Below are 27,146 nucleotides of genomic sequence, written 5' to 3'. Positions count from 1 at the left end.
GACCGCTTCGCAAAGGAGCGTTCAGGCAGCTCCTAGCAACGTGTCAAGCCGCAAACAACAGGCCGGGCGCCAACTAACGGCCGCGGCGAGCCACCCTGGGAAATGTAGTTCATCTCGGTGCCCCAGGTTCCCTTGGCTCCGGCAGGTGAGCGGGCCTAGGACTACAACCCCCAGAACGCTTCGCGCCTTGCCTTGCTTCCGGAGGCCGGGCGACTGAGAGATTGGCGATCTAGAGGCTCCGAAGCGGGAGGCCTGATTGAGCTGGGCTCGAGTGGAGCCTGGAGCAGCGGATATGTCTGGGACACGTCCAAGCGGCTGCGCCTCCAAGGGGAATGGCGCGTAACGGGGGGGATTCAGGGGCTGGAAGGATCGTAGGTTGCGCTCGGGATCGAGACGGGCTGGGCGCGCGGAGGGGGTGGCGCATGGAGGGGCGGGGAGTCTCGAGACCGAGGGGGTGATTCCGGGAGGGCGCTAACTAAGGGGCGGCCTCGGGATCTTAAAACGCCTGGCAGGAAGTTGGCTGAGCAGATGCAATGACGCGATGGTCTTTGTGGCCCTGAGGCCTTTGCAATGCTCCCTTAGAAATTCCCACGGTCTGGGAGGCTGGGAGAGGATCGCTAGGAGATGGCAGACGCCCCTGGATGTGATAAGAGACAAAACGTGTTGAGACTTGTAGGCCGTGAACATTGCATTACAGAGAAAGAGAAACACAACCATTCAGAGTGGCCCCTATACAGTAACCTCACATAAACTTTGCATTCTAATAACAGGACAGGCCGACACCAGAGAACTAGAGAGGCCCACCTCCCACTCCTTTCTTCCAAGCTGTGCCAAAGGTCAGTTTTGGCAACGTTGAGGAGGAGGTGGGAGAGAATGATAATTCTGGGGAAAACAGTTCTCTATTAATGGAGTGAGTCGGATTTACAGTTAGTGTGAAGGGAAGTTTTTCCACCGACAGTGAAAATACTATCAAGGAGTAACCAGCATTTGCAGCCGCTCTTTGCTCTGAACGCTGCCAGGAAAGTAGTCAGGGTGTTGCCTGGGAAGGTGTATTGGCCTTAGTGCTAGGCACCCACCTCCCTCCTGAGATGGGTACCTGCCATTTTCCGCATTCTCTTTCAGAGTAAGGGATGAGGACCACTGCACTTTTTTCGAATAATCTCCAGGCCTCAAAAAGTTACCAAAGGGACTTCCCTGGTGGTCCAGAGGCTAAGGCTCTGCGCTTCCGATGCAGGGGGCCTGGGTTCGATCCCTGGTCAGGGAACTAGATCCCACATACCGCAACTAAGAGTTCCCACGTGCTGCAACTAAGACCCGGTGCAGCCAGATAAATAAATAAATATTGAAAAGAAGAGAAGAAAAGAGAAGAGTTACCCAGAACACTTCGCTTCTCATCTGAATTGCTCACCCTACAAGGAATTTTTTAATTTATTTTTGTCTGCGTTGGGTCTTCGTTGCTGCATGCGGGCTTTCTCTAGTTGCGGCGAGCGGGGGCTACTCTTCTTTGCGGTGCGCGGGCTTCTCATTGCGGTGGCTTTTCTTGTGGAGCACGGGCTCTAGGTGCATGGGCTTCAGTAGTTGTGGCACGCGGGCTCAGTAGTTGTGGCTCGGAGGTTCTAGAGCGCAGGCTCAGTAGTTGTGGCTCACAGGCTTAGTTGCCCCACGGCATGTGGGATTTTCCCGGACCAGGGCTCGAACCCGTGTCCCTTGCATTGGCAGGTGGATTCTTAACCACTGCACCACCAGGGAAGCCCTACAAGGAATTTTTAATTGATGGAAATGTTTTGATCTCTTGAATGGGTAAAGTGAGAGAAGGCTTGATCAACCTTGGACTCAACCACTGTTAAATCCAAATAATTTTTAAGCAGCCACTTTAATTTTCTTCACTAGGGAGGATGAGCCTGATGGGCGGAATTCAAATGAGCTGGACAGCACTGTGAAGGAGCTGCAGACAGCCCCCAGAGCCTTGAGATGGTAGGCAGAATGCAGAGTAGGTGTGTGGAAATGGGAGCCTGTGCTCACCCCTACTCCCACCTCCAAGATCTTAACTGCATGAAGTACTTTGGGGGCTGGGTGGGCCCAAAGAAGAGTGATGGTTAGGAGCATTGATAGCAAACTTATTAATGGGACTTCCCTGGCGGTCCAGTGGTTAAGACTCCACGCTTCCAATGCAGGGGCGTGGGTTTGATCCCTGGTCCAGGGAACTAAGATCCTGCGTGTCATGTGACTCGGCCAGAGGGGAAAAAAAAACTTCTTATTAAACAGTAAGCAAGCATCTTTTTTGAGCCTCTGAATGTTCATCTGAAAGCATCCTTACATGAAAACTTTACATCCTGGCTGGCTGGGAGGGTTTGCGTGTGGCGTCTGGAAATCTGAGGGAAAAAGAGAGACTTCTGCCCACCGGATGGCACCCAGAGTGGTGTCCACTGCTGGTTAGTGGGGGCCCTTTTCATGCTCTGAATGAGTCTATTCTCAAAAACTCAGAAAACCATAAAGGGCCTCTGTCTATAAATGCCATTGGTGCGCCTTTTCCTCTGGTGACTTGGCAAAAGGCAAAGCAGTTCATTCTGCATTGTTGGTTTCAGTACACGTTCACTGTGTCATCTTGTTAACGTGATTTGTTTTTCCCATTTTAGGCACCAAAAACCAAGAAGGGATTGAAAGGTGAGTGGAGATGGAACACCACCCTTACGCCAAAAATATTTCCCCCACTTTGGGTCCACACATAACTTAGACGTGTCTGTCTGAATGTTCTCAGTGTGAGTCTTGCTTATTTCCCCATAATCCCATAGGCAGCTTTGGTTTTCCTAGGGAATTCCTTATGCTGCCTCATTGGCCCTTGGAGTAATTCAGAAATAAACAACAGATGGGACTTGGGGGGAAAAAATCCTTCTTGTTGAAGTATTTGTATCTAGAAGTATACCGTTGGGGTTAAGGGTGGTAAAGGCACTGAAGCTTGAGCTGAGAACTAATTCGGTACTCGCACCTGGGTTTCCCCTACATGCTGCATCGGAAAGTGGCCAAGGTGGTGTGTCTTCAAACCAGCTTGGCAGGGGCGGGCGCTCAGCTGGAAGGGGACAAGGAGACTGGTGGTATGAAAGAAGCTTGTATATGTGCCTAGAAATCCTGAACACTTTCCCCAGAGAAGCATCTGGGCTTTGTTCAGAGTCTGGAAGACTGGCTTGTTGGCCAGTGTGTCACGTAGCATGTAGGTTCTACTGAAAAATCTTCACCATCATCCTTTGAGAAAGTTATTTTCAAATTCCACCCTGGGGTCTTTCAACAAAGCATTGTGACTTGTTGCCAGGAGTTAGAAAACATCTCATGGCCAGTGAAGAGAGAGCCAAGCCTAAGTCCCAACCTCTGAGGGCTCTGAGGTCCCGGATGAGGTCTCAAGACATGAGGCCCTAAGGACCATTCTTTCCTCCTGAAGTCACAGTGGCCCCTTTTCTGTTCCAGGTTCCATCGATGATGTCCTTGGTGACCTCCTGGGAGATGAGAGTAAGTGCCCCTTTGCTGGAATCCCCTGATTTAGGCTTGCTCTTTTTTTTTTGAATTGAGATAAAATCCACATAAAGTTCACTTTTTTTTTTTAATTTATTTATTTTTGGCTGCATTTGGTCTTCGTTGCTGTGCGTGGGCTTTCTCTAGTTGAGGCGAGTGGGGACTACTCTTCGTTGCAGCGCACGTGCTTCTCATTGCCGTGACTTGTCTTTGCTAATGGAGCACGGGCTCTAGGTGTGCGGGCTTCAGTAGTTGTGGCACATGGGCTCAGTAGTTGTGGCTCGCAGGCTCTAGAGCACAGGCTCAGTAGTTGTAGCGCACAGGCTTTGTTGCTCCGTGGCATGTGGGGTCTTCCTGGAGCAGGGCTCGAACCCTAGTCCCCTGCATTGGCAGGCGGATTCTTAACCACTGCCCCACCGGGGAAGTCCAAAGTTCACTCTTTTAAAGTGTACAATTCAGTGGCATTTAGTATATTCACAGAGTTGTGCAACCATCACCACAGTCAAATTCCAGAACTTTTTCATCACCCCATGAAGAAACTCCATACCATTAGTGTCACTCCTCATTCTCCCCTCCCCGACCCCTAGGCAACCACTTATTGAACTTTCTTTCTCTATGAATTTGCCTAGTCTGGGCATTTTACGTGAAATGGAATCGTACAGTGTGAGGCTTTTGCATTTGGCTTCTTTCACTTTCCGTAATGTTTTCGAGGTCTGTCCACATTGTAGCATTCCTCTCTTCATTCCTTTCCACGGCTGGACGATAATATCCCATTGTATGGTATATCTCGTTCTGTTTGGTCATTCGTCAGTTGATAGACATTTGGGTGGCTTCCACATTTTGGCTAGGCTATTATGAAGAATGCTGTTATGAACCTCCAGGTACAAGCTTTTGTGTGGGCATATGTGTTCAGTTCTTTTGGGTGTGAATTTAGGAGTTGAATTACTGGGGTATGTGGTAACTCTATGTTTAACTTTTTGAGGACCCGCCAAACTATTTTCCACAGCACCTGTATCATTTTACATTCCCACCAGCAGTGTAAGAGGTTTCCAGTTTCTCCACATCCTTGCCAATACTTGTTATTTTCATTTTGATTATAGCCATTTTAGTGGGTGAAAGTTGCATCTCGTGATTTCCATGGGCATTTCCCTAATGACTAATTGTTGCTGAACATGTTTTCATGTGTTTCCTGGCCGTTTATATCTTTGGAGAAAGGTCCATTCAGATCTTTGCCCAGTTTTCTTTTTTTTAAATTTTTATAAATTTATTTTATTTATTTTTGGCTGCGTTGGGTCTTCGTTGCTGGGCGCAGGCTTTTCTCTGATTGCGGTGAGCGGGGGCTACTCTTCATTGCGGTGCGCGGGCTTCTCATTGCGGTGGCTTCTCTTTGTTGTGGAGCACGGGCTCTAGGCGCAGGGGCTTCAGTAGTTGCGGCACGCGGGCTTAGTTGCTCCACAGCATGTGGGATCTTCCTGGACCAGGGCTCGAACCCGTGTCCCCTGCATTGGCAGGCGGATTCTTAACCACTGCGCTACCAGGGAAGCCCTGCCCAGTTTTTAAATTGGGTTGTTTATCTTTTTATTGTTGAGTTGTACGAGTTCCTTCTATATTCTGGACATTAGTCCCTTACCCTGTGTGTCCGTGTCTGCTGCACTGAGAAGCAGGGCTTCAGGGTCATGCACAGCTCACCAGGGACAACAAGGTCGAGGTTCCCCGCACCTGGCCCATAAGAACCCACAAAGCACAAGCCCGTGGACGATGGCAGTGCCTTGCTGTTCCTGCATTTCCATGGGGCTGCGGTGGCATGGGAGTAGCCTCTTCATTTGGCACCAGTTGGGTTGACTTCCTGCTTGGAAACATACCGCTCCCTCCCCCATTCTGGCTTTTAAGGGACCTGCCTACAGGGCCAGTTTCCTTCCTCCAAAAAGGCCCCTCTTTCAGTAGGAAGGTGTGGGAGACAGCTTGGTGGGGAACTTGCAATCCTTTTCCCCTTGACTCCAGTTCTCTGTGACCGAATCACATCTTTTGTTTTCTTTTTTTCCAGCGACACCGCCTGAGAAGCCTGTTAAACTAGCTTCACGTGCCAGAGACGCCACAGGTGCAGCTCAGGCGCTCCCTCCCTCAAGGGCTAGAGCAAAGTGAGCACACGGGGCTGGCCTGGGCATCCAAGCCCCGTTTCAGGCCCAATGCTCCTCCCCCTCCCCCACCCACCGACCACTTTCCACTCACTGTGGGCCCCGCTTGTAGTGTCACCACCTCCCGGTCCTCCCGTCAGCTCCTGGGCAGTGAAGGAGCCTGGAGGAGTGTGAAGAGAACTGAACTGGAGGTCGGAGGTTCTGGCTTCTAGTCCTACATCGGTTATTTACTGTGTCAACTTGGGCAATTCCTGAACCTCTCTGAGCCTCAATTTTCTTACCCTCAGAATAAGAGGATAGGCCTAGATAGGTGCCTCCCAGATTGTGTCTGTCCTCCTGAGAGTTGCGAGATAGGGAGACACTTTGTGAGCTCTCTGCCCTCCACCTTCATTTTAGCCCAAGCAGTTCTGTTTTTCTCTCTTACCTGTTGTTTTTAAAGGGCTCTACTGCTTTAAAAAAGTTTTAAAATCACTGCATTAGGTGACCTGTGAAATTCCTTTGAGCAACTCTGTTCTTCCAGAGAAGAGTCTATTCAGGTTCACTTGGACTCTTTAAGCCACTTCTCCCTCCTTAGAATCATCTAGTGCCCTGGGGACCATTCGTGGGTGGGTGCTGACTCTGCCCCTTTGCAGGTCCCTCTTGGAAGATGATGCCTTCAGCACCAGGGCAGGCCTGGCAGGAGCTGATGCTGAGGTGAGCCTGGCGCATTCCCTGCTCCTCACTGACCCTACTTATCCCCAGAGACAGTGAGATGAGTGTTGTGCCGAGGGGCTGCCCACGGAGGTTTAGAAGTCCCTGCGAAGCCAGTTCGTTCTTCAAAGGGCTGCTGGGGCTTCCCTGGTGGCGCAGTGGTTAAGAATCCACCTGCCAATGCAGGGGACACGGGTTCGAGCCCTGGTCCGGGAAGATCCCACATGCCGCGGAGCAACTAAGCCCGCGAGCCACAGCTACTGAGCCTGCGCTGTAGAGCCTGCGAGCCACAACTACTGAGCCCTCGTGCCACAACTACTGAGCCCATGGGCCACAACTACTGAAGCCTGCGTGCCTAGAGCCCGTGCTCTGCAGCAAGAGAAGCCACCACAATGAGAAGACTGCGTACTGCAACGAAGAGTAGCCCCCGCTTGCTGCAACTAGAGAAAGCCTGTGCACAGCAACGAAGACCCAACACAGCCATAAATGAATGAATGAATGAATGAATGGCTGCTGAGTGGACCCAAGGCAGCATCCTTTTCCTTTCTACCAGTGAGATGAGCTAGAAAGTAGAGCTCCGAGCAACTGCTTTAGGCTCGATGTTGCCACTTCTAACTGTGCTTCCCATAATAAACTCCACGCTGTCCAATCACGTGGATGGAAAGTAGCCTAATTTGAGTCCTATGATGGCTGTGCACTTACTGCTGGGAGGACCGGAAAGTGGCAGTGCTTCCTGGGTGTCCACAACTGGGCAGGCTTGACTTCCTACAATACCTGAGCCCCAAGTGAGGGCAGGACCCTCCAGTTTATGCCCCCTGACCCAGCTCTGCTCCTGCCCTAACAGAAGCAAGGCAACAAGGGCCCTGAGCTTTGTTGGACCTTGACTAACACACCTCGTTACCTCCCATCTTGTAGGTTTCAGACATCTCCGATGCAGACCCGCAGGCTCTGCTCCAGGCCATGAAGGTAAGGAAACAGCTTGCACGATGCGGGGAGCCGGGGACACGGGGTGGGATACTATTTTGTGCCAAGCCTTCATTCTCCCTCTCATTTCTTCTTTTACAATTTGTATTTCTGAGCCCCACCTCATGCAAGAATGGCATTCATGAGCTCTTACCCTCTCTGCCCCTCTGGGTATACATCAGTTTTCCTGGTTTATGGAAATTCACCCACCCAGAGACACAGTCACGTCACAGGCCTCTGGTGAAATAGGGCTGCCTTCCCCCGTGAGGAAAGGGGGAGACCGTTTCCCCTAAATCTTATTCTTTTTTTTTTTTTTTTGGCCACACTGCCCTCACCAGGGATTGAACCCGGGCCATGGCAGTGAAAGCCCAGAATCTTAACCACTGGGCCACCAGGGAATTCCCTCCTAAATCTTGCTCTTAATCTTTCTCCAGATTTCTCCTCACATCCCCTGCCAAGTCCCCTTTAGTACAGCTGTCCTGTTGTCAGATCGAGCCCCAAGCTGATCTTTGCAATGGAATTTTAAGACATAAATTCATAAGCACCATCTCATGGGGCTCGGGTGGCCTGGCTGGGGTCTAAAATGTTGAGTGGTCCTGTTTTCTCCCTCCCCTTCTGTCCAGCAGCATCCTCCCACCTGACCTCCGCTTCATGTCCCTTCTGGTTAACCCATGCTGCCACAGGCCAGGGCTGAGCGCTTGCTTTCAGCCCTGTGGGACCCTGAAGGGTTGGAGTCTGTTTCCTTCTTGGCTCCGGAATCAGCTTCTTTAACCTCAGTTTGAAATTGCTCCTCCCCAAGACCAGGCAGCTGGGCCCCCTGGGCGTGACCCTCGAGTCCTCTGACTAGTCGATAGTGGTGGCTCTGAGTCTCTCATTCCAGAACCACGAGCTGAACCCTCCACCCACTCTGCTTACCTTTGGTTCCATTATCTTTCCCAACTCACCTTTCTTCTGAATAGTTGTCTCATTCTTTTGTTTCCTCACATTTCTGCCAATCGCCCTTGGAGCGCCAACCGCACTTATCAAAATCGCCATGCTCCCAGTCTGTACCAAGGGCTTGTGGCAACCAGGGAGTCCCTGACCATCTTCCTCTCCCAGCATGCTTATGGTGGTTTTTAATGCCCTTACCGTAGACCATTCATTGACCCAGAATAGCATCCTTCTCATACCTCTGCCTCTGTTGTCAGTTTGCTTCTCCCGACCCAGGCAGGCTAAGGAATCCAGATGAAAAAGACATTTTTTTAAAGGCTTTGTATTTTGCAGGCTTCTTCATGCCTCTTTTTTTTTTTTTTTTCCAGGCCGAGCTGCTCGGCTTGCGGTATCTTGGTTCTCTGACCAGGAAGCGATTGAACCCGGGCCCCCTGCAGTGGAGGCACGGAGTCCTAACCACCAGACCACCAGGGAATTCCTGAGATCAAATTTTTCTTGACTTTGGACAGAGGGTTATCTTCTTGCCTCAGGTCCCTTGTCACTGCCCAGTGGTAGTCCCTTGGGGAGTCTTAAACCCCAGGATCCTGCTGTTTTGTTTCTACTGCAAATAGCTTTGACATTCGCTAAGCCTTTGTGAGAAGCTGCTGAAAGCAGGTTTTAGGCACCCTCTCATTCTAGCATCAAGGCAGGAGCTGCCGGTGGGGCTGATAGGAGTACCAACCTGAGACCTTTCAGCTTATCTGAGATCGACTATGTTGAGTCTTTGGGCTTTGGCCCTGCCTCTGTCCGTGTTCAGTCCCCCACCCCAAGTCCCCATTTGTTCCATATGGAAGTTGGAGGCAACACCCTCACCAGGCTACTCAGAGCATGAGGGTGTTTAGCACCCACTGGCTGAGCACCTGTGGGGATTCCTCCCCCCTCCCTGCTTTTCCAGGATCTGGATGAAATGGATGCTGACCTCCTGGGTCTGAAGAAGTCTAATCTAGCCTCAAGCAAAAGGTCTGCAAAGGGTTCTGGGAAAGAAGAGCAGCCTAGTCCTCTTAAACCTGCTGGTGTGTTAACAGCCAATGAGAAACGTGAGTGAGACATAGGTCCGCGAATCAAGGGACATTTTGGGGATGTGGGAGGTGCTTAGAGGGTAGCTCTCAGCCCTGTGGGTTTTCTCTGCCTGGGATGGAGAGGCCAGGAGCTCATTGTGTGCGTGTGTGTTAGAGTATTTATAGTGGGGGAGGGAGACAGGTTGAGCTTTCCTCCTTCCTACGGCTCTTCCAGTCCCTCTAAGTCCAACATGGCAGCTCCTGGAGAAGCCATTTGAGTTAAGTTGGAGAATTTTATGGTAGCCTGTGCATCTCCCAAACCTATGTCCCTGTTGGAGCAACTTGTGAATAGGGGGCCAGAGGTAGCTTCCAGACCACATTTCCCGGCCAGAAGCCTGTTTGAGAACCGGAGAGGTGTAGACCCATCCCATGGCTGTGTCCACGGCCACAAGCCCTCAGCCTCCAGGTAGAAGTGTGCGCCAGCCCAGTGGTCCCAGTCTTGGTCTGGCAGAACGTAGGCCAGGAGAGATCCAGGCCTGTGACCTTGCCTTCTCTTTGCGCCCTGCAGGAGATGCCATTCCCACCAAGAAGCTATCTCCCTCTCCCACCAGCCTTGGGCATCAGTACAGGAAGTTCTCCTTCGAAGGTACCACAGGCCCTGCAGTCACACCTCTGGGGTGCTTCAGTTTTGAGAGTGCAGTAGGCTGGGCGACGCTTACTTGCTTGCCCGAGGCCGGGCCACTGTGTATGTCAGAAGAGGAGCAGAGAGCTCCTGCCGCTGGTTTTGTTCCTCATGAATTCAGGGAGGGACTAATTATGTTCTACTGGCTGGCATGTCTGGGGCACTTATTTGCAAGGACTTTGAAGCCAGGTGTCAAACTGAAGCCTTCATAAAGTGTGGGGAAAAGTTCCTTTTCCTTCATGAATGCGTGGAAGTTTTACTTCTCTTCTCATGCCTCAGTGCAGGCCCTGAAGCCCGGGCCACTCTCCCTGCTTCCTCTCCCCTGGCCCAGCCTGGTCTGTGTCCGAGCCCCGCTAACCCAGGCCCCCAGATGCCGAGCGGCTTGTATAGATATCAGAGCGGCTAGAAATCTCCAGTAGAGCAATAACTCCCCTAGCACAGCACAGCGCTTGTTTTCCTGAACGAAGTGTGCAGTCTTCCCTTTGCTTCCCCTTCTGGCCGTGAGACTTGGAAGACCCGTTGGCAGGACTTCTCTCTGATGATGAGGAAGGAATCGCCAAGAAGCTGCCGGGGACGGAGAGTAAAACAGCTTCCGTAAAGAGCCCAGCCCCGGCCAGAGATCAAGGTGGGGTGGGCGTGTTACCCATTCCCGGGGCAGGTGCAGTTGGCTAACTGAACTTTCCCGTGCAGAGCCAGACACCCCACCAGGCAGGGACCACAGGTCTCAGATCCTGGACCAAGAGGTTATCAGTCTCTGGGAACGGGGAGGGGGGATGCAGGAGCCCGGGGGTGGGGCTGTGGGAGTGGGGCTGGGGAAGCTGGGTGCTGTGGGCAGACCAGACACTGCCGTGCCCGCTCTTCCACCCAAAGGCCAGGGTTGCAGGGAAACACCCCCCTCGACCCATTCAAACATCACCGTTGCAGCCAGAAGGCTGTGGGCATTGTGCCCTGTGTTCTGTCCCTTAGCGCCCTCTATCACTCTAACTCCTGGGAACACTCCAGTCCGAAAGAAAGAAGAGTTGCTCTTTGACGATGGGGACGACATCATGGCCACCCTGGGGTTTGGAGACAGCCCCAAAGCGGAGAGGAGGCACACGGGAGACCAGTAAGGGTCCCTGTGAGCGGAGAGTCCCTCCCTGGCCAGGGAAAAGTGAGAGGGAGGGTACAGTATGGGTCCCCCAGGAGCCCCTTGTGTTCACATGTACCAGCCCTATGTCCCATCCTGCAGGGAAGGGCCCCTCCCTGCCCGCTCCAAGCTGGATGAGCTGCTGGGTCGGGGCACTGCCACCAAACTCCTGGCCCGTCCGGGCACCAGGGAGCACAGGGAATTCAAGCTGGACAAGAAGTATCAGCGGCCACAGGGTGAGGAGCTTGTGGGGCAGGGGCGGTGGGGAGTGGACCCCCAGAACAGATTTTACCACAAGCCATGATAAGAAATAAGCTTTACATCATGACACACATTTAATTATTCACGTTTATTACTGAGACAAAAAATGTCAGGAAATAATAGTCACCACATTCAATTTATGTGTTCTTTGACTAATAAATACATTGGTTGCGACTCATTGAATTAGTATTTCCACCTGCTAATAGGCAGCAGCTCACAGTTTGAAAAACACTGCCCTGGACCAGTGTTCCTCCGTTCAGAGCATCGGCCCACGGGCCATCTGTTGAGAATCACGCTCGTGACACGCACGGCTCACCACGCCTCACCTGCAGGGGGTCTGCGGCAGGGCCCGCTGGTACACTCTTAACAGCTCCTGGGTGATGTTTTGTAGGCTGGAGCCTGAGTGTTGACAGACGCCCAGCCCCTCACCCTGCTTTCTCCACAGCAGCTTCCCTATCACTCGTCTTACCCATCAGGCTGCCAGTTCAGCTTTTCTTAAACAAAGAATTCTGCAGCTGCAGAGAAGAGTTTGAGTCCCCCTGCTCTAGATCACAGGTTCCTTCATTCACAGACAAAGAAGACCCCGGGGGTGACGAGGACTTCACCTTTGGGGCCTATCAGCCCACCGTGGGCTCCTCCGAGGGCCGGCAGTCCCGCCGGCAGTCCGTCAGGTAAGCGGGGCCTGCAAGGAACTTGGCCTTGGAGGCAGGTTGCCCGCTGGGAAAATGGGCGGAATCCAAGATGTCTTTCATGGGTGTTCATGGTGTTCTACGGACATCACTCAGCTTGCCGCGGCTCTGGCTGTGCAGGGCCCCGGGCATCACGACTTCTTAGCATGGGCCCCATAGTCACCCCCAGCAGTGGAGGGAAAGGCCCGTCAGTGGCCTCTTGGGACAGGCTGCTTGCCCTGCCTTAGACCCCCCACTTCTCTGTCTTGAAGTAGGTTCTTTGAAGGCGGCACAGACCCCAAGGGAGAACCAGGCTCCAGACAGAGCACCCCAGCAGCATCCAGCCCTACCCAGCCCAGGAGGGGAGGTGCTGACTGGCTGGGCCTCAAGGACGAAGGCCTGGACCTGCTCCCTACCTCCCCGACCAGGGAGGCTCGGAGGGGCCCCCCTCCCGCCAGCCAGCATTCTGCTCCCAGCCACCACTCTGCCCCGGCCGGGCTGCCCTCCTTGGGGGCACAGCCACCAACCGAGGGTACCGGTTCTCCTGCCGAAGGCAGCCAGCCTTCCCAGCCAGGAGCGTCTGGGAAGAAGGAGGAGGACTGGCTGAGCCATGCCCTGTCTCGGAAGAAGTCCCAAGGTCTGTCCGGAGAGGAGCACGACGCAGCCTGTAAGGGCCAGCACTCGGTAGGGGCGCTGCCTTCCGACAGGTAGGGGCTTGGGCCGCTGTCCCTTTAATTTTCTTTTTTTTAATATTTATTTATTTGGCTGTGCTGGGTATTAGCTGCAGCACGAGGTATCTTTGTTGCCACGTGCGGGATCTTCGTTGAGGCGTGCGGGATCTTTTTTAGTTGCAGCACGCGAACTCTTAGTTGCGGCAAGTCGGATCTAGTTCTCTGACCAGGAATCAAACCCACTCCCCCCTGCATTGGGAGCGCGGAGTCTTAGCCACTGTGCCACCAACGAAATCCTAGGGCTGCTGTCTCCAGTGGAAGGAGGACCCTGCTGTCTTGGTGCCTCAGTCGGGAGTGCCCACAGCGTGCCTCAGAGCAGAGCACCGCCTCTCGGCCGTGCTTCTCCCCTTCTTTAGGTGCTGGGGAGAGTGTCCAGCTCCCTGCCTTTGCTCAGATGAAAGCACGAGGGAGCTGGGGGGCTGCCGACGCTCACTCCCTGACTGCTGTGGGGACAGGTGCTGAGCTGATCGGGCAGGAGACCAAGGGCGCCCTTATGGCAAACACACAGCCATCCCGGTGCCTCTGAGCAGGGGCTCTGTCCACAGCGCCCTCGGGCTGGTGGGACACCCAGTGTCCAACTGCCCTGCTGACCGAGCTAAGGCAGGCAATGCGTGCGCGGGTCGGAGCCGCTCGTGCTCCTGGGGACCCGCGCGTGCTCTTGGGGACCCGCTCGTGCTCCTGGGGAGTGTTCGAGAAGGGGAGGCCGCAGGATGTGAGCGGCCCTGAGGGGGCTGGCGAGGCCGGGACTGTCCAGAGGAAGCAGCAGGATGCTCTGTGGCTGGAACGAAGGGGAGGCGAGGCGGGGCGCTCATGTGACAGGCCAGGGATGTCACCCAGCCCTGGGGTTGGGGTGAATGAGGAGGGCGGTTTGGACCTGGACCTGAAACCGAGGTGATCCCGAGAGCCGAGAAGGAAGGGGGAGCACCAGACAGGAGAAGCGAGGAGCCCAAAGGGTGCTGGAGCCGGCGGGAGGGTGAGTGAGCAGGCCCTCCGCCAAAGCTGAGCGAGCCGCGTGGACCGGCGCACGGCCTTGCTGCCCATAACAGGCCTGTGGTCGCTCCTGGGACATCATCAGGGGCTCCCAGTGAGCACTGAGGCCAGGATGGGCTACGGAAGGCCAGGCGCTCAGACTTGGGAGGAGAATTACCAAGACGGGATGGTTAGGAACAGGAGGAAGGCTGAGGGGAGGCGGGAGGAGGGGCGGCCACACAGCTTCACTCGTGGGCTTTGTCCCAGCCCGTCTTGGTCCAGCCTAACCCGGACCTTCTGCCTCCTTCACTTTAACATTTACTTCCTCAGCCAGCCTGCTGCCGGCACCCAAGGGCTCGAGCCAGCAGCCGCCGGGGGGACCCCAGGCACGCCAGCACAGAGGCCGCCTGCCCGGCCTGCCGCCTCAGGGTACATTCATGGCGGGGCTGCGGCTAGGGGAGGTGCGGCGGGGTGGCCCGGGCCCCCTTCCCTAGAGCGGCGGACGGCTGTGCTGGGCTCCTCGTGGTCAGCGTGGCGTGTGGTATCCCAGACCACGTAGCAGGCCCACGGAGTAAGGGGCCCACGGAGTAAGGGGGTCCCCGTCCCCTTTTCCCAGCTGAGACCTCACTCTTAGTAAACTACCAGCCTCCAGGCCTTTGCAGTCAGTGACTTGAACCTGACATTTTCCTTTCCTGCTGGGCCAACCCTCCCCTGCTCCCGGCGTCCTACACAGAAGGCTCTTCAGCTTGCCACCCCCATTCCTGTGTCCTCAGGTCCCCCGTGACTTGGAGCCCCGCTGCCTCGGCCCTCCACGCGGGTGACCCAAAGAGGGGAGCAGCCCCTGGAGATTGCTCCGGCACTGGTTTGTCTTCTGCTTTGTTCGAGGGGTGTAACTCTGGGCAGAGGAGAGACACTGAGAGCTTCCTTCGGGGGCCCTGGCAGACGAGGGAAGCTGGGCTCTCCCGAGCACACACCCAGCCCGCGGGGCCTCCCTGCACCCCCTGCTCATTGCTCTGCTGTTGATTTTTCAGAGCCTGCAATTGGTTTCCCAAGCTCCCAGGAAGCCCCAGGGCTCTCTGTGCCTGTCCAGGTAGGGAGGGTGAACCAACAGGTGTAGGTTTCGGGCCCATGGAACAATTCTCACGTGCTCTGAGGCAACACCTGCCAAACCTGACAAGCTGCTGGGAGGCACGCGTCGTGCTATCAGCTAGCTCCCCCGGCGCTCCCCGCCAGCACTTTCTGTGCCACTCCCGGGCAGGTTTGGGCGCGGATTCGCCAGCGTCAGTAGGGAAGTGAGGTGGCACCCGGGTGGGGGCAGCTGGGAAGGCTCTAATCAGAAAGCAGGGCCGCGGGTGTCCTGCTGCTCTGTCTAGAAAGCCTCCTCCATCCTTGCCCTCCTCCCACTGCACCGCCTCTGTTTCCCAGGTGCAGCGGCGCCGGTGACCCCCGGGCCTGAGGAGGCCTAGCCCCACGGGGGCACCTCCCGGGTAACCCGGAAGTGCCTTTGAGATGGTGGGTGGTGGGCAGCCTTCGGGAACCAGAACGGCTGTCTGCGTTGGGGCTTCAGGCCTGACAGAAAGGGCCAGGGTCACAACCTTTTGTTGTAGCCAAGGCTCTGCTGGGACTCGGCTGTTTATCCAGGGATCTGGAACCCTTTCTGGGAGGATGCTGTTCTGAGGGCGGAAGGGAGACTCATCTTCCCCAGTGAGACCTGCGAGGGGAGGGGCAGTGACCATTTGACGCTCCCGGGCCTCATCCTTGGCCTCTCGGTGTCACGACCTTGTCCCCGTCTACAGCCCCAGATCAGACACAGGGCCTGGGAGGTCCAGTGAGTGAGGGCCAGAGGTGGGTGAGCTCAGCTGAGTCCCTGTCCCCTACCTGACAGGGAACATCCCTCCCCTTCTCCTCCAGTCCCTGCTCCCAGAGTCCCTGGCCTGGAGCCTGCTGCCCGGCTCCGAGTACCAGCAGCAGCTCCTGGCGGCACAGGCTCAGCTTCAGAGGGGCACTGCCGAGCTCCAGGCCGACCTCCTGCAGAGCCAGGCCCGGCTGGCGGAGCTCGAGGCCCAGGTGCGGGGCAGAGGGGCAGCCGGCTCCGGGGGCAGGGCTGAAGTGGGAGCGGGCCACGTGATGGCCGGACGGCTTCCCCAGGCGGTCTGAGGGACCCTGCCCCCCACAACACACACACCCCGTCCCTCCCGCCGTCTCCCAGGTGCGGAAGCTTGAGCTGGAGCGGACGCAGCACATGCTGCTGCTGGAAAGTTTGCAGCAGAGGCACCAGGCAGACCTGGAGCTCATCGACAGCGCCCACAGGTACCCCCCGCTCCTCCGGCCCGGACTTCCGGTGGCTCATGGCCGGCCCCCGCTCCCGTGCTCTGAGAGGCCCTTCGGGTGGCCGCCGGCACCTCCTGAGCCCCGCAATTGGGTGTGCTGTTGGCAGGAGCCGAGTCAAGGTGCTAGAAACATCGTACCAGCAACGGGAAGAGCGTCTGCGGAGAGAGAACGAGGAGCTGTGTGCCCAGTATCTGTCGCGCTGCCAGGAGGCTGAGCAGGCCCGCGCCGAGCTCACAGCCCAGCACCAGCGGCGCTTGGCGGCCACCGTGCAGGAGAAGGACCAGGAGATGGAGCGGCTCCGGGAGCTGCAGCGGTGAGGGGGAGGCCCGGGGCAGGGGGGCTGCCTGCAAGGGTGGCCAGGGAAAGCCAATTGCTGTGAGACCCCAAGCCATGGGCTCAGCAGCCTCTGGACCGAGGCTCAACCCCTTCCATTCTGGGAAAGGACCTAGGCCGAGCTCACTGCCGCATCGCCCCACCAGTGGGACCCATCACTCCTACAGAGCAGGGAGGGCATACCGGCAGGGCCCAAGGTCACTAGCTGTTCGGGCAGGGCCTGGCAGCAGTAAGCAACCCGAGGGCTAACTCAGCACTGGTGAACCCACTCACCGGCCCCATTTCTCGAGCCTAGTAACTAGTTGGCCCTGGAAAAGGTCGTGCCTGGCGCGTTGATCTGGTTACCTTTCTAGATGAGAGCAAAACTAAGAAAAAGCACGTGAGGGAGTTGGCCGACGGGGGCACAGCCGGCCTTTTCACACGGCTCAGACTGGCCAGGCACGAAAGGGTTGTCGGCACACCTGTCGAGTGTCCTTTGCTGCATAACAAGGAATCTGCCCCCAGAGAGTGGATGTGGCACTGAGGCAGCAAGACAGATAAGGCGGAGGAGCCGGGGAAAGTGAGGCAGTGCCCGGAGATGGGGAGGAGAGGCCCACGGAGCATGGAGCACCCGGAGGCAGGCCCCTCCCACGCAGAGCCGCCCTCCCCGCTGTCCCCCAGGGCCTCCATCCTGGAGATGCGCAAGGACCACGAGGAGCAGCTGCAGCGGCTGAAGCTGCTGAAGGACCGGGAGATCGACGCCGTCACCAGCGCCACCTCCCATACGCGGTAGGCGCGCCATCCAGGCCCTGCCCGCCTGGCGCGGCCCTGCTGGGCTCCACAGGCCGCCGTGACCTGAGCCCCCCGCAGGTCCCTGAATGGCATCATCGAGCAGATGGAGAAGTTCTCCAGCAGCCTGCACGAGCTGTCCTCCCGCGTGGAGGCCTCGCACCTCAGCACTGCCCAGGAGCGGGAGCTGGGGATCCGGCAGCGAGACGAGCAGCTCCGAGGTACCGCAGGCCACACGTGCCTCTCTCCTGTCCCCCGTGGTGGGAAGGTGGACGGGCAGTGAGTGCCCTGTGGCCGCCCCCAGCACTGCAGGAGAGGCTGAGCCGGCAGCAGCGGGACATGGAGGAGGAGCGGAGCCGGCTGCAGGAGGTCATCGGGAAGATGGAGGCGCGCCTGGGCGAGCAGAGCCGGCTGCTGGAGCAGGTGGGGCGCGTCCTCCTGCCGCAGGGCCTGTCTCCCCCGGGCACCCAGAGGATGGCAGCTGTACTCTGACCTCACCTCCTGGGCCTCGGGACTCTCCTCTGGAATGTCTCTCCTGCCCTTTCCTGCCTCTGCAGGGGCTCCCACCTCCCCACCTCCAGAAGCGCCCCAGGCCTACCCCATCCAGCTCCTACCTGCTCATCAGGGATGCCTGGGACTTTTGGAGAAGTGCTCTTGCCTTCTGAGCTGTAACAGATAACGTATTTAAACTCCCTACGTATCTTCCAGGTATGAGAGCGAGCTTCGTTCTTTAGAAAATCATGGCTTTTCGTGCTCACGTCAGCAGCACATGTACTAAAACTGGCACAACACAGAGAAGATTAGCATGGCCCTGCGCAAGGATGACGCAAATTCGTGAGGTGTTCCATATTTTAATAAGCGTGCTTAAACAGTTGGCTGTACTTATGGGGACTTCCCTGGCGGTCCAGGGGTTAGGACTCCATGCTTTCACTGCAAGGGGCCCGGGTTCAATCCCTGGTCAGAAAACTAACATCCCACAAGCTGGGCAGCACAGCAAAAAAAAAAAATTAAAATAAAACAATTGGCTGTACTTATAAAAAAACTCAAATTGACCCCTACCTTATGCCAAACAAAAAAGCAATCCCTGATGGAATTGATCCAATAAATATTTGATGAATTCAGAAATAATAATAATACCTTTTCCTTTTCTGTACAAGGTTATAAGGTGATACATCTCGTTGAAAAAATTAAAAGAACAGGCAACAATAAAGAAAATAAAAATTACCCACTAGCCAGAGATAGCCATTGATGACATCACATGTATCCTGTAGACATGAGTACATAGACACAGATGTGTTTACATCGTGAACCACATTTATTCAGCCCTTCATTCGGTGCTGTATTCAGCGCCTGTCTCGGGCCAGGCTTGTGTGTGCCCTGAGTCCCCTGGCATACGGGGTCATGCCCACCCTGGTGCTCTTTCCCTGTTGGATGACAAGAGACAGGCAGGCAGTGCTGTAGTTGGCGATTCAGGGAGCAGGGATGTTGCTGTTCTTTGGCCCTTTGGAGCCGCAAGGTGCCTCTCTCAGCAGCGGTTCCCGAGCCATCAGCCTCAGCACAGTTAATCCCAGCAGCTGGGCCCCGGCAGGCCTCAGGCTCCTTCCCATTTTCACCGCTCAGGAAAGGATGTGTTTGTGGGAGAAGCCAGAGGAGGGTGGTTTGCACGGCTCCCCAGGGCACGTTCCGGCCTGAATGGGGGCAGGCAGAGCATCCAGGGGGGCGCGAGCCCTCAGCCCTGACCCTGCCCGGCCCGCAGGAACGCTGGCGGGTGAACGCCGAGCAGTCCAAGGCCGAGTCCGCGCAGCGCGCTCTGGAGGAGCAGAGGAAGGTGGTGGCCCAGCAGATGGCCGTGGAGCGGGAGGAGATGGAGAGGGCCAGGGTGAGCCCGGCCACAGCGCGTTCAGCTCCGTCCCTGCCACTGCACCCAGGGGTGCTCACCTGTGCCCTCACGCCCTCGCCCCAGAGTGCCTGCGCCCAGGGATGCTCACCTGTGCCCTCACGCCCTCGCCCCAGAGTGCCTGCGTCCAGGGATGCTCACCTGTGCCCTCACCCCAGAGTGCCTGCACCCAGGGATGCTCACCTGTGCCCTCGCCCCAGAGTGCCTGCGCCCAGGGATGCTCACCTGTGCCCTCACGCCCTCGCCCCAGAGTGCCTGCGCCCAGGGATGCTCACCTGTGCCCTCACGCCCTCGCCCCAGAGTGCCCTGCTGGAGGAGCAGAAGTCCGTCATGCACAAATGTGGGGAGGAGCGGCGGCGCCTGGCGGCCGAGTGGGCTGAGTTCTGTGCACAGCAGAAGCTGAGTAAGGAGCGGGCCGAGCGTGCGGTGGAGCGGGCGCTGCAGGTGGACACCCAGCGGGAGGGCACCCTCGTCAGCCTGGCCAAGGTAAGACCCAGAGCCTCCCCGGACAGCGGGAAGCCCAGGCAGCCCTGCCCCTCTCCCCACCCCTGGGCCTCACAGCCCCTCCGTCAGGACGTGTCAGCTTAGTAAAGAGCGCAGCGGTAACGGGAGTATAGGAATTAAAACAACAGTCATCGTAATAACTACTTCCTTTTATCGTATCATCGCAGGTACTTTCTACACATTTGCTCATTAACTCCTCATCACGTTCCCGTGACTTAGATATTCCAGAAATCGGATTCCGAGAAGTTGAGCGCGGGGGCGAGGGGCTGCAGCGGGGCTTGGCCCCAGGTCTCCCACCACCTCCTCCCAGAGTCAGGGCGGAGCCGAGCCACAGCCATGAGGCAGGGTGGCCAGCGGGTCCTCGGAACCCTGAGCAGAGCCCAGTTCAGCTCCGGGGAGGAGGCTGCAGAGAGGCTTTGCTGTCTCCAGGAACAGGCAGAGCTGAAGCTCAGGGCAAGTGAGCTCCGGGCCAAAGAGGACCAGCTGGCGGCCGAGAGGGAGGCTCTGGAACAGGAGCGTCGGGAGCTGCGGCTGGAGAAGGAGAGGGTCGGCGCCGCCGCCCAGCGCATCAGGCTGCGCGCTGAGGAGGTGGAGAGCATGAGCCAGGTGCCCAGCGGCTCAGCCCCTGGGCGTGGGCAGTGCACCCACCCCACCAGCCCAGCTGACCCAGGCGGCCTCCCCGCAGGTGGCCTCGCAGAAGTACGAGGAGGGGGAGCGGGCCCTGCGCGAGGCCCGGCAGGTGCAGGCGGAGCAGCAGGCCCGGCTGCAGCTGGTGCAGCGGCAGCAGGAGCAGCTGCGGCAGCAGGAGCGGCACGTGCACCAGGCAAGGCTCTTCCTGCCTCCCGCTCCCCCCGCTCCCGGAGCATCCTTACCCCCACCCCTGCCCCCAGCCTTCTGCCCTCACAGCTGTGTCCTCTCTGGGGGGACGGGGACAGGAGAATCTGAGTCTGGCCCAGCAGCGGCTGCAGCTGGATCGTATCCGACAGGACCTGCCCTCCGGGCCCGTGGGGCTGCTCTCCAGGGCCCAGGGCTCGGCAGCCTCTGGTCTGAGTGGTAAGTGGCTGCAGGCGGGTGGGACTTTGGCTCGGCCGGCCCACTTGGCAGGGCAGGGCCAGCAACACCCTGCCCACGCCTCCTGTGTGCTCAGGTTAGGGGGCAGCTGGGTTTTAAAGTCATCTTGGGTTTTTTGTTTGTTTATTTATTTCTGGCTGCGTTGGGTCTTCGTTGCTGTGCGCGGGCTTTCTCTAGTTGCTGCGAGCGGGGGCTACTCTTCGTCGTGGTGCGCGGGCTTCTCATTGCGGTGGCTTCTCTTGTTGCGGAGCACGGGCTCTAGGCACGCGGGCTTCGGTAGTTGTGCCTCAGGGGCTCTAGAGCGCTGCAGTCCCTGACTCCGTCCTCCTTGGCCTTTACAGCCATCATGGCTCCTGTCCCCCCGGCTCCTCAGTGCAGCCAGCTGCCAGCCAGCCTGGGCCCCTCGCACCTCTACGCCAAGCTGGTGCTGCTGAAACACACAGCTGAGCAGGTGAGCTTCCCAGAGCAGATGCCGCCCCGGCCCAGGCCCACCTACTCCCCCTGGACTTAGGGCTCCTCGTGTTCACACTGGGGACAAGCAGCTCAGGCAGAGGCAGGAGGGAGCACAGCCTGGCCCCGGGGAGGGCTGAGCCGACCCCCTGGAGGAGAGCAGCAGCGCAGACTGCTTAGAGGACACGTCTCAGAGATGCTCACCGCGTCACTGATGGAGCATTTCCTACATGCCAGGCTCTGTGCCGTGCCTGATAAGCTTGTACCCTCCCACAGCCCTACCAGGCAGGTCATGTTATTGTCTCCAGTTTACAGACAGGCTTTGAGGGATGAAGTCACGTGCGAACACGTGGCCCCACTGGGCGTGAGCGCTGGTGTCTCACTCCAGTGCGTGTGCTCGTTCCCTGCCCCACCCCCACTGACTCCCAGAGCCAGGCTGAGCTAGGATGCGAGTGAGAGGGGCCCCGAGGGAGGGCTGCTCGGCTGGCACCCAGGGTCCAGCTCACTCTCAGTCCAGCAACCCCGCGTCCCTGCGCACAGAAACGGGGCAGGAGGGAACCAGAGGGTGGTTCACTCAGCCCTGCCTTTCAGGACCGTGACTTCCTGGAGAACGAGCAGTTCTTCCTGGAGACCCTGAAGAAAGCCTCCTACAACGTGACGTCGCATTCAGCCTGAAGGCCCCACTGCCTCCTCAGCAGAGGCCTGACTCTAGAACCGTCCCACTGCCCACTGGCCTCCAGCGCCGAGCAGGGGGGCCAGGGAGAGCCCTGCAATGCCCAGGGCCTGATTACAGCTCTTCCTGTGGACAGGGTGCCAGCGCGTTCTTTCTGACACTCTGGCCCGTGCGGAGGCAGGCAGGCGCCCCCGTGCCTCTCAGACTCCCCAGGAGGCAGCAGCCTCTGGGGACACGCGAGGCTGAGGACATCTCAGCCCGACGACACCGTCAGCGACGGCGTCGGTGCTCCAGCCCCGCAGACGTCCGGCTCAGGGCCCAGCGTCTGACTGGGCTCTGTGGGCCCCTCGGCCCCTCAGCCCATCGATGGTCTGGGGATCTTTTCGCCTGGGCCTCTTCTGAGGCGGGGGGTCTTCTCGACTCCCTTGCCACAAGGAGTCTGCTGCCCTCCCTGCCTGAGAGGCCAGCAGAGGGAGCGCCGGGTCTCCTCCCTGATGGGGACATAGAGTCAGGCCGCAAATTTTCAAGAGCCTTCTAGCCTCCTGGCCAAGGGAGTGGGAGGTGCTGCAGGGGCAGGAAGGGCGCTGTGCCCGGAGGCTTTTACCTCACAGACTGACCTGCCCTTGGGACTCAGCCAGCCCTTCCTGCTCCCAAGCTGGCACACAAAGCCCCCGCCTTGTTCCCAGCTGCCGCGGCAGCGGACTCACCAGCACAGACGCTGGCCTCATCGGCGTCTTCTAATGCGCTCCGCAGAGGCAAAGAGGGGGCTGCGGGTGACAGTGGGGTGTGGGGAGGGACAGAAGGCTTTTCTCCATGCTGTTCACTTGCCACAAAACCCCGGCCAGTGGGAACAAAGATGACAGAGCAAGAGCCCCTGCCTTGGAGGATACAGAGCGCCGAGGACCATGAGGGGCCGCACCCCGGCTGCTGTCCCAGGTGGGGGGCTCCGCCCTTCTCCACGTGTGGGCAGAGGGCCAAGGCCGGCCAGAGGGGTGCCAGGAGAGGGGTGGGAGGATTGGTAGTTGTTTCCTGCAGACCCAAGGACTCAACTAATAAAATCACAATTAACCTCTAGAGCGGCTTCTCTCACCTCCCATCAGAGGGGACCGTCTGGGGAGCAGGAAGGTGGTGGAGGAGAGGGTAGTGCCGAGTGGGGTGTGAGCGGGCACAGGTGCATCTCTGCTCTTTTAGAGCAGCTTGCAGAGGGAGCTCATTTATATACAGCCTCTTGGACCCACTAAATTGCTATGTTCTTCTTTTTTTTTTTTGGCCGTGAGGCTTGTGGGATCTTAGTTCCCCAACCAGGGATTGAACCCGGGCCCTCAGCAGTGAACGCTCAGAGTCCTAACCACTGGACCGCCAGGGAATTCCCTAAATTGCAGTATTCTTAATGATTGGATTCTTAGAATCTGCCATGGCTCATGAGAGTTTGAACCTATTTCTTGGAAATGTTTGCTCTGTAGGGCTGTTATTTGCTGTAATAACTCTCCAGCCCCATACTCCCCTGGCTGGACCACAAGCAGGAGAAGGGTGTGATTATCACCCCTACTTCGCAGATGAAGGGACTGAGACTCAGAGGTTCAATAATCTGCCGAAGGTGACGCAGCAAACAGCAGAACCTGGATTTGAGTTCTGCTTGGACAGATTCCAAAGCCCCAGGCGCTCAGCCACATCACTGCTGGCTCCTTCTAGAAAAGCTGCTGCACACGGTGCTTCTGTGAAGTAGAAGATCCCCGAGCCGCTGCGTGGGGTGGTGCCCACACAGAGGAGGGAAGCATTCGCGTCCCATTAGAAGCCTTGTCGAAGCTTGGAATTCAATCCTCTCAACACACACTTAACGAATTCCCACCTGTGTGAAGGGCCGGAGGTGGGTCTGAGGTTGGGCCCAGCCTGGGAGCAGCTGGCATTTAAGCAGTCACCTGACAGATATGTGGGCAATCACAGGCACATATTGAGGGAGGGTGCAGGGAGACCCAACAGGAATGAGTTTAGAATTAGGGGGCAGGTCGAGGAGGCTCTGTTTACCTTGTTAAAGTTTGAATTTTTATCTTCAGGGCAATGGGTATTCATTGAAGGGTTTGTTGTTTTGTTTGTTTGTTTGTTTGTTTTTGCGGTACGCGGGCCTCTCACTGTTGTGGCCTCTCCCGTTGCGGAGCACAGGCTCTGGATGCACGGGCTCAGCGGCCATAGCTCACGGGCCCAGCCGCTCCGCGGCACGTGCGATCTTCCCGGACCGGGGCAGGAACCCGTGTCGCCTGCATCGGCAGGCGGACTCTCAACCACTGCGCCACCAGGAAAGCCCCATTGAAGGGTTTTAAACAGGGTGGAACCATCTTTGTGTTTTAGAAAAAGTACTGTGGCTTTGGGTGGAGAACAGACCAACCAGAGTGGGGCGAGAGTGGGGGCAGGGAAGCGGGCAGAAGGCTGTCTGCCGTGGTATAGGGGAGCCGGGACAGCACAGCACCGGGCGTGGCACTGAGGGACCTGGTGCCTGATGTGCAGGCAGGGTCAGGAAGAAAGACGTGTCGAGGACGACCCCCAGGTTGCTGTCTTGGGCAACTGGGTGCCCATGGAACAGCCAAGTAGACACTTTCCACGGGCACTTAGTTACGGTGACACGTTACCCAGTGCCTGTAACTGCTCTGGATCCCTGTCACTGGCGTTGAGGTGTGGCAGGTGGCTTACACACCCCCTTTTCATTAACGTTCTCCCACGCCACAGGTGGGAGACGGCTGCACACAGGAGTGAGTGTTAACGTATCTGCTGATCTTTCTTTTTCCCTTCAAAATTATAAACAACTCCTCAAGGTCATAAACCCAGATGTTCCCTGTAGAAAGAGAAATATTGGTGGAAAGTAATGATGATCAAAGACACTGGCTGGGCTAATACTTCCAGTTTCAAGAGTTATTCATGTTTATTATTTGCCTCAAGTTGATACCAGTGGGAATCCCTGCTAGGCCTTTCAAACAGTTAAAATCCCAGCAAGCCCCATTCTTAGAGGGTTCTAGGGCAGCGAGAGAACAGGAGTGTTTTTCAAAAGTAAGGAATAATGGACAAATAACAGTCATCTGATTGACTAGCAAGCCCTGTGCCTCTGCCCCGGAGGTCCCATGAGTCTTCATCTCTAGAGGGGCAGGCTGGGGTGGGGGTGGGTTTAGAGGCATGTAGAAGAGGATTCAGAAACAAAAGGAGAAGATAAAATAGCAAAGGAGGCCAGATTCAAACACGCGCAGGACATTAAGCATACAGGAGCCCTGTGTTCCTCCCGGCCTGAGGCACAGTCCCGGTCTGCTCACAACCTTCAGCTCTGCTCTTCCATCAGCAGAATTTCACAAATTAATAAGCAGTGCCTCCAGGAACTTCCCTGGGGGGTCCAGTGGTTAAGACTCTGCGCTTCCACTGCAGGGGGTACGAGTTAGATCCCCGGTCGGCGGTCGGTCGGGGAACTAAGATCCCACATGCCACACGGCGCGCCCAAAATAATAAAATAAGTAACATCTGAATAAAAATGAAAATATTAAAAATAAGCAATGACTGGGTCTTACGGGCCTTAACATACAGTAGCTGTGCACTGATGGGTGAGTTGGCAGTGACAGTGAGTTTAGCTGTTTGGTTGCTGTTTATGAAAACCAAATTCAAGGTGTGGCCACTTCCTGCTGAATTAAGAGACCCCGCCCCCCCATGCCATTTCAGTGTGAATGTGAGGGTCAAGCTTCTGCTAGTACCAGAGCAACTGAATGGGTCAGCAGCCCTGGTTGAGACATCAGGGAAGGCTTCCTGGAGGGACCACTTCACGGGGTCTAGGAGGTAGCCAAGCAACAGGGGGAAAGGTAAGGAGTGCAAGGCAGAAGTAACAGCATGTGCAAAGGTCCGGTGCCAGGGGGAGAAAAGTGCTAAGTAAGTGAAAAATGTGAAACCGAGTCCCTGTAAAACCATGTTCCCTTACCGAGTTTATGATTAATCTCTCTATCCAAAACTTTATTCCCTTTCTTATCCCCTCTGATCTCAATCCTGTGCTAACTGAACAGTAATCAACCAGAGTCAGATGACTAAAACTGCTGCTGTTGATAACATCGTTAATGTACTAAAATTGCTATTATTATAGATATCTCCATTCATGTGCAAACTCAGGCCGTTTCTCCAGGGCAAGATGAGCTCACAGACCCCCCCAAGCCATGGACTACCTGGCCAGAGAGTCGTAAACCAGAAACATCCTGATTCCCAAAACTTTGATTAAGAAATGTAGGGACTAAAAAATTAAAAAATAAAAAATAAATAAAAATTAAAAAAAAAGAAATGTAGGGACTTCCCTGGTGGTCCAGTGGTTAAGACTTCGCCTTTCAATGCAGGGGGTGCAGGTTCCATCCCTGGTCAGGGAGCTAAGATCCCAAATGCCTTGCAGTCAAAAACCAAAACATAAAACAGAAGCAATATTGTAACAAATTCAATAAAGACTTTAAAAGTGGTCCATATTAAAAAAAATGTCAAAAAATGATGATTAACCCCAGCTTCCTTTTTCCTCCCCTAAAAAAACCCCCACAAAACAAAACTCAAAGACCAAGTTGGGGTGGATCTGAGGTTTGTCTCCCACTCCCTTGCTTGGTGTCCTGCAATAAATCTACTCTGCTGCAAATCCAGTGTCAAGAGTCTGGCTTTCTGCATCACAGGCACAAGAGCCCTTTGCTGGGTTACAAAAGGTTGGTGTCACAGAAGCTTGAATTCCAGGACAGAGGGACCAGAGCAGAAGCGGGTCCAGATCACCAGGGGTACCAAGTTTCATCTTGTTAGAACTGAATCCCAAGAACAACACAACCCTGAAAAGGTTTAGGCAAAGGCAAAAACTTGGAGGTGATCAAAAGCTAACACATATCCCACAGTTAAGTGCTTTATATATGTTAATTAACATTTAATCCTTCTAACAATCCTATGAGGTAAGCACTATTACTACGTGCTTTTTTTTTTCCAAATGAGGAAACTGCAAGGGCGACAGCAAGGTCACAATCTGGAATCTGAACCCAAGTAGGAGGACTCCTGAATCCCTGCTCGCAACCCCTTCCCCTGCCCGTGCTGCCGGGGGTGCTCAGGATGCCGCCTTCAGGGACTGGGTGACCCTTGAGAGAGAGCAGCACCCAGAGCCCCGCAAAGCGCCTACCTCGTTGAGCCGAGGTGGCTGCGGGCCCGGCCGACCGTCCCCAGTCTGTGCCGCCCCCTGGTGGCTGGACGCGGGAAGGGGTCCGGACCGCTCGCAGCTCCGCCTCGCCGTTCACCGGTCACTTCCGGAGCCAGGGCGCTCGAGGTCCGCAGCCACCTCCCGGAGGGAGGAGCTCGCGGATCCCAGGAAGTAAGACTGCTGGGCCTAGGAGGGGGCGTGGCTCCTATGATGCTGGGGCGGGGCCTGAGGGCGGGGCTTCCGCCGTGCGCTC

General features: G+C 56.4%; 1 protein-coding gene and 1 non-coding gene across 11 annotated transcripts; both read left to right on the top strand.

Annotated features, from left to right (window-relative positions):
• Positions 1-228: 228 nt before the first annotated feature.
• Positions 229-23,810, top strand: FBF1 (Fas binding factor 1). Of its 10 annotated transcripts, none has more exons than XM_027080728.1 (30): positions 257-335; positions 1,891-1,974; positions 2,637-2,664; positions 3,460-3,501; positions 5,549-5,642; positions 6,272-6,332; positions 7,245-7,295; positions 9,157-9,298; positions 9,828-9,905; positions 10,447-10,566; positions 10,908-11,046; positions 11,170-11,303; positions 11,900-11,999; positions 12,269-12,703; positions 14,027-14,125; positions 14,470-14,558; positions 14,728-14,786; positions 15,608-15,763; positions 15,906-16,006; positions 16,134-16,340; positions 17,021-17,128; positions 17,210-17,349; positions 17,433-17,551; positions 18,885-19,007; positions 19,326-19,511; positions 19,959-20,135; positions 20,215-20,352; positions 20,465-20,582; positions 20,942-21,051; positions 21,642-23,810. In XM_027080728.1, the coding sequence occupies exons 2-30, from the start codon at positions 1,972-1,974 to the stop codon at positions 21,723-21,725; spliced, it is 3,441 nt and encodes a 1,146-aa protein (XP_026936529.1). In that variant the 5' UTR covers positions 257-335; positions 1,891-1,971; the 3' UTR covers positions 21,726-23,810. The 10 variants fall into 10 exon arrangements, with proteins under 10 accessions (XP_026936532.1, XP_026936534.1, XP_026936533.1 ...); XM_027080729.1 differs by lacking the exon at positions 257-335 and adding an exon at positions 353-371; XM_027080727.1 differs by lacking the exon at positions 257-335 and adding an exon at positions 403-836.
• On the top strand, positions 17,879-17,982 carry LOC113606708 (U6 spliceosomal RNA). Its single transcript, XR_003427670.1, has one exon. It is a non-coding gene; the product is annotated as a U6 spliceosomal RNA (small nuclear RNA).
• Positions 23,811-27,146: the final 3,336 nt, after the last annotated feature.

The sequence above is a fragment of the Aethalodelphis obliquidens genome, unplaced genomic scaffold (genome assembly GCF_003676395.1).
Source record: "Aethalodelphis obliquidens isolate GAN/ISIS:26980383/991018 unplaced genomic scaffold, ASM367639v1 scaffold44, whole genome shotgun sequence".
NCBI lineage: Eukaryota > Metazoa > Chordata > Mammalia > Artiodactyla > Delphinidae > Aethalodelphis > Aethalodelphis obliquidens.
The sequence above is the reverse complement of the archived record's forward strand: the minus strand, read 5'-3'. Positions and strand labels throughout refer to the sequence as shown.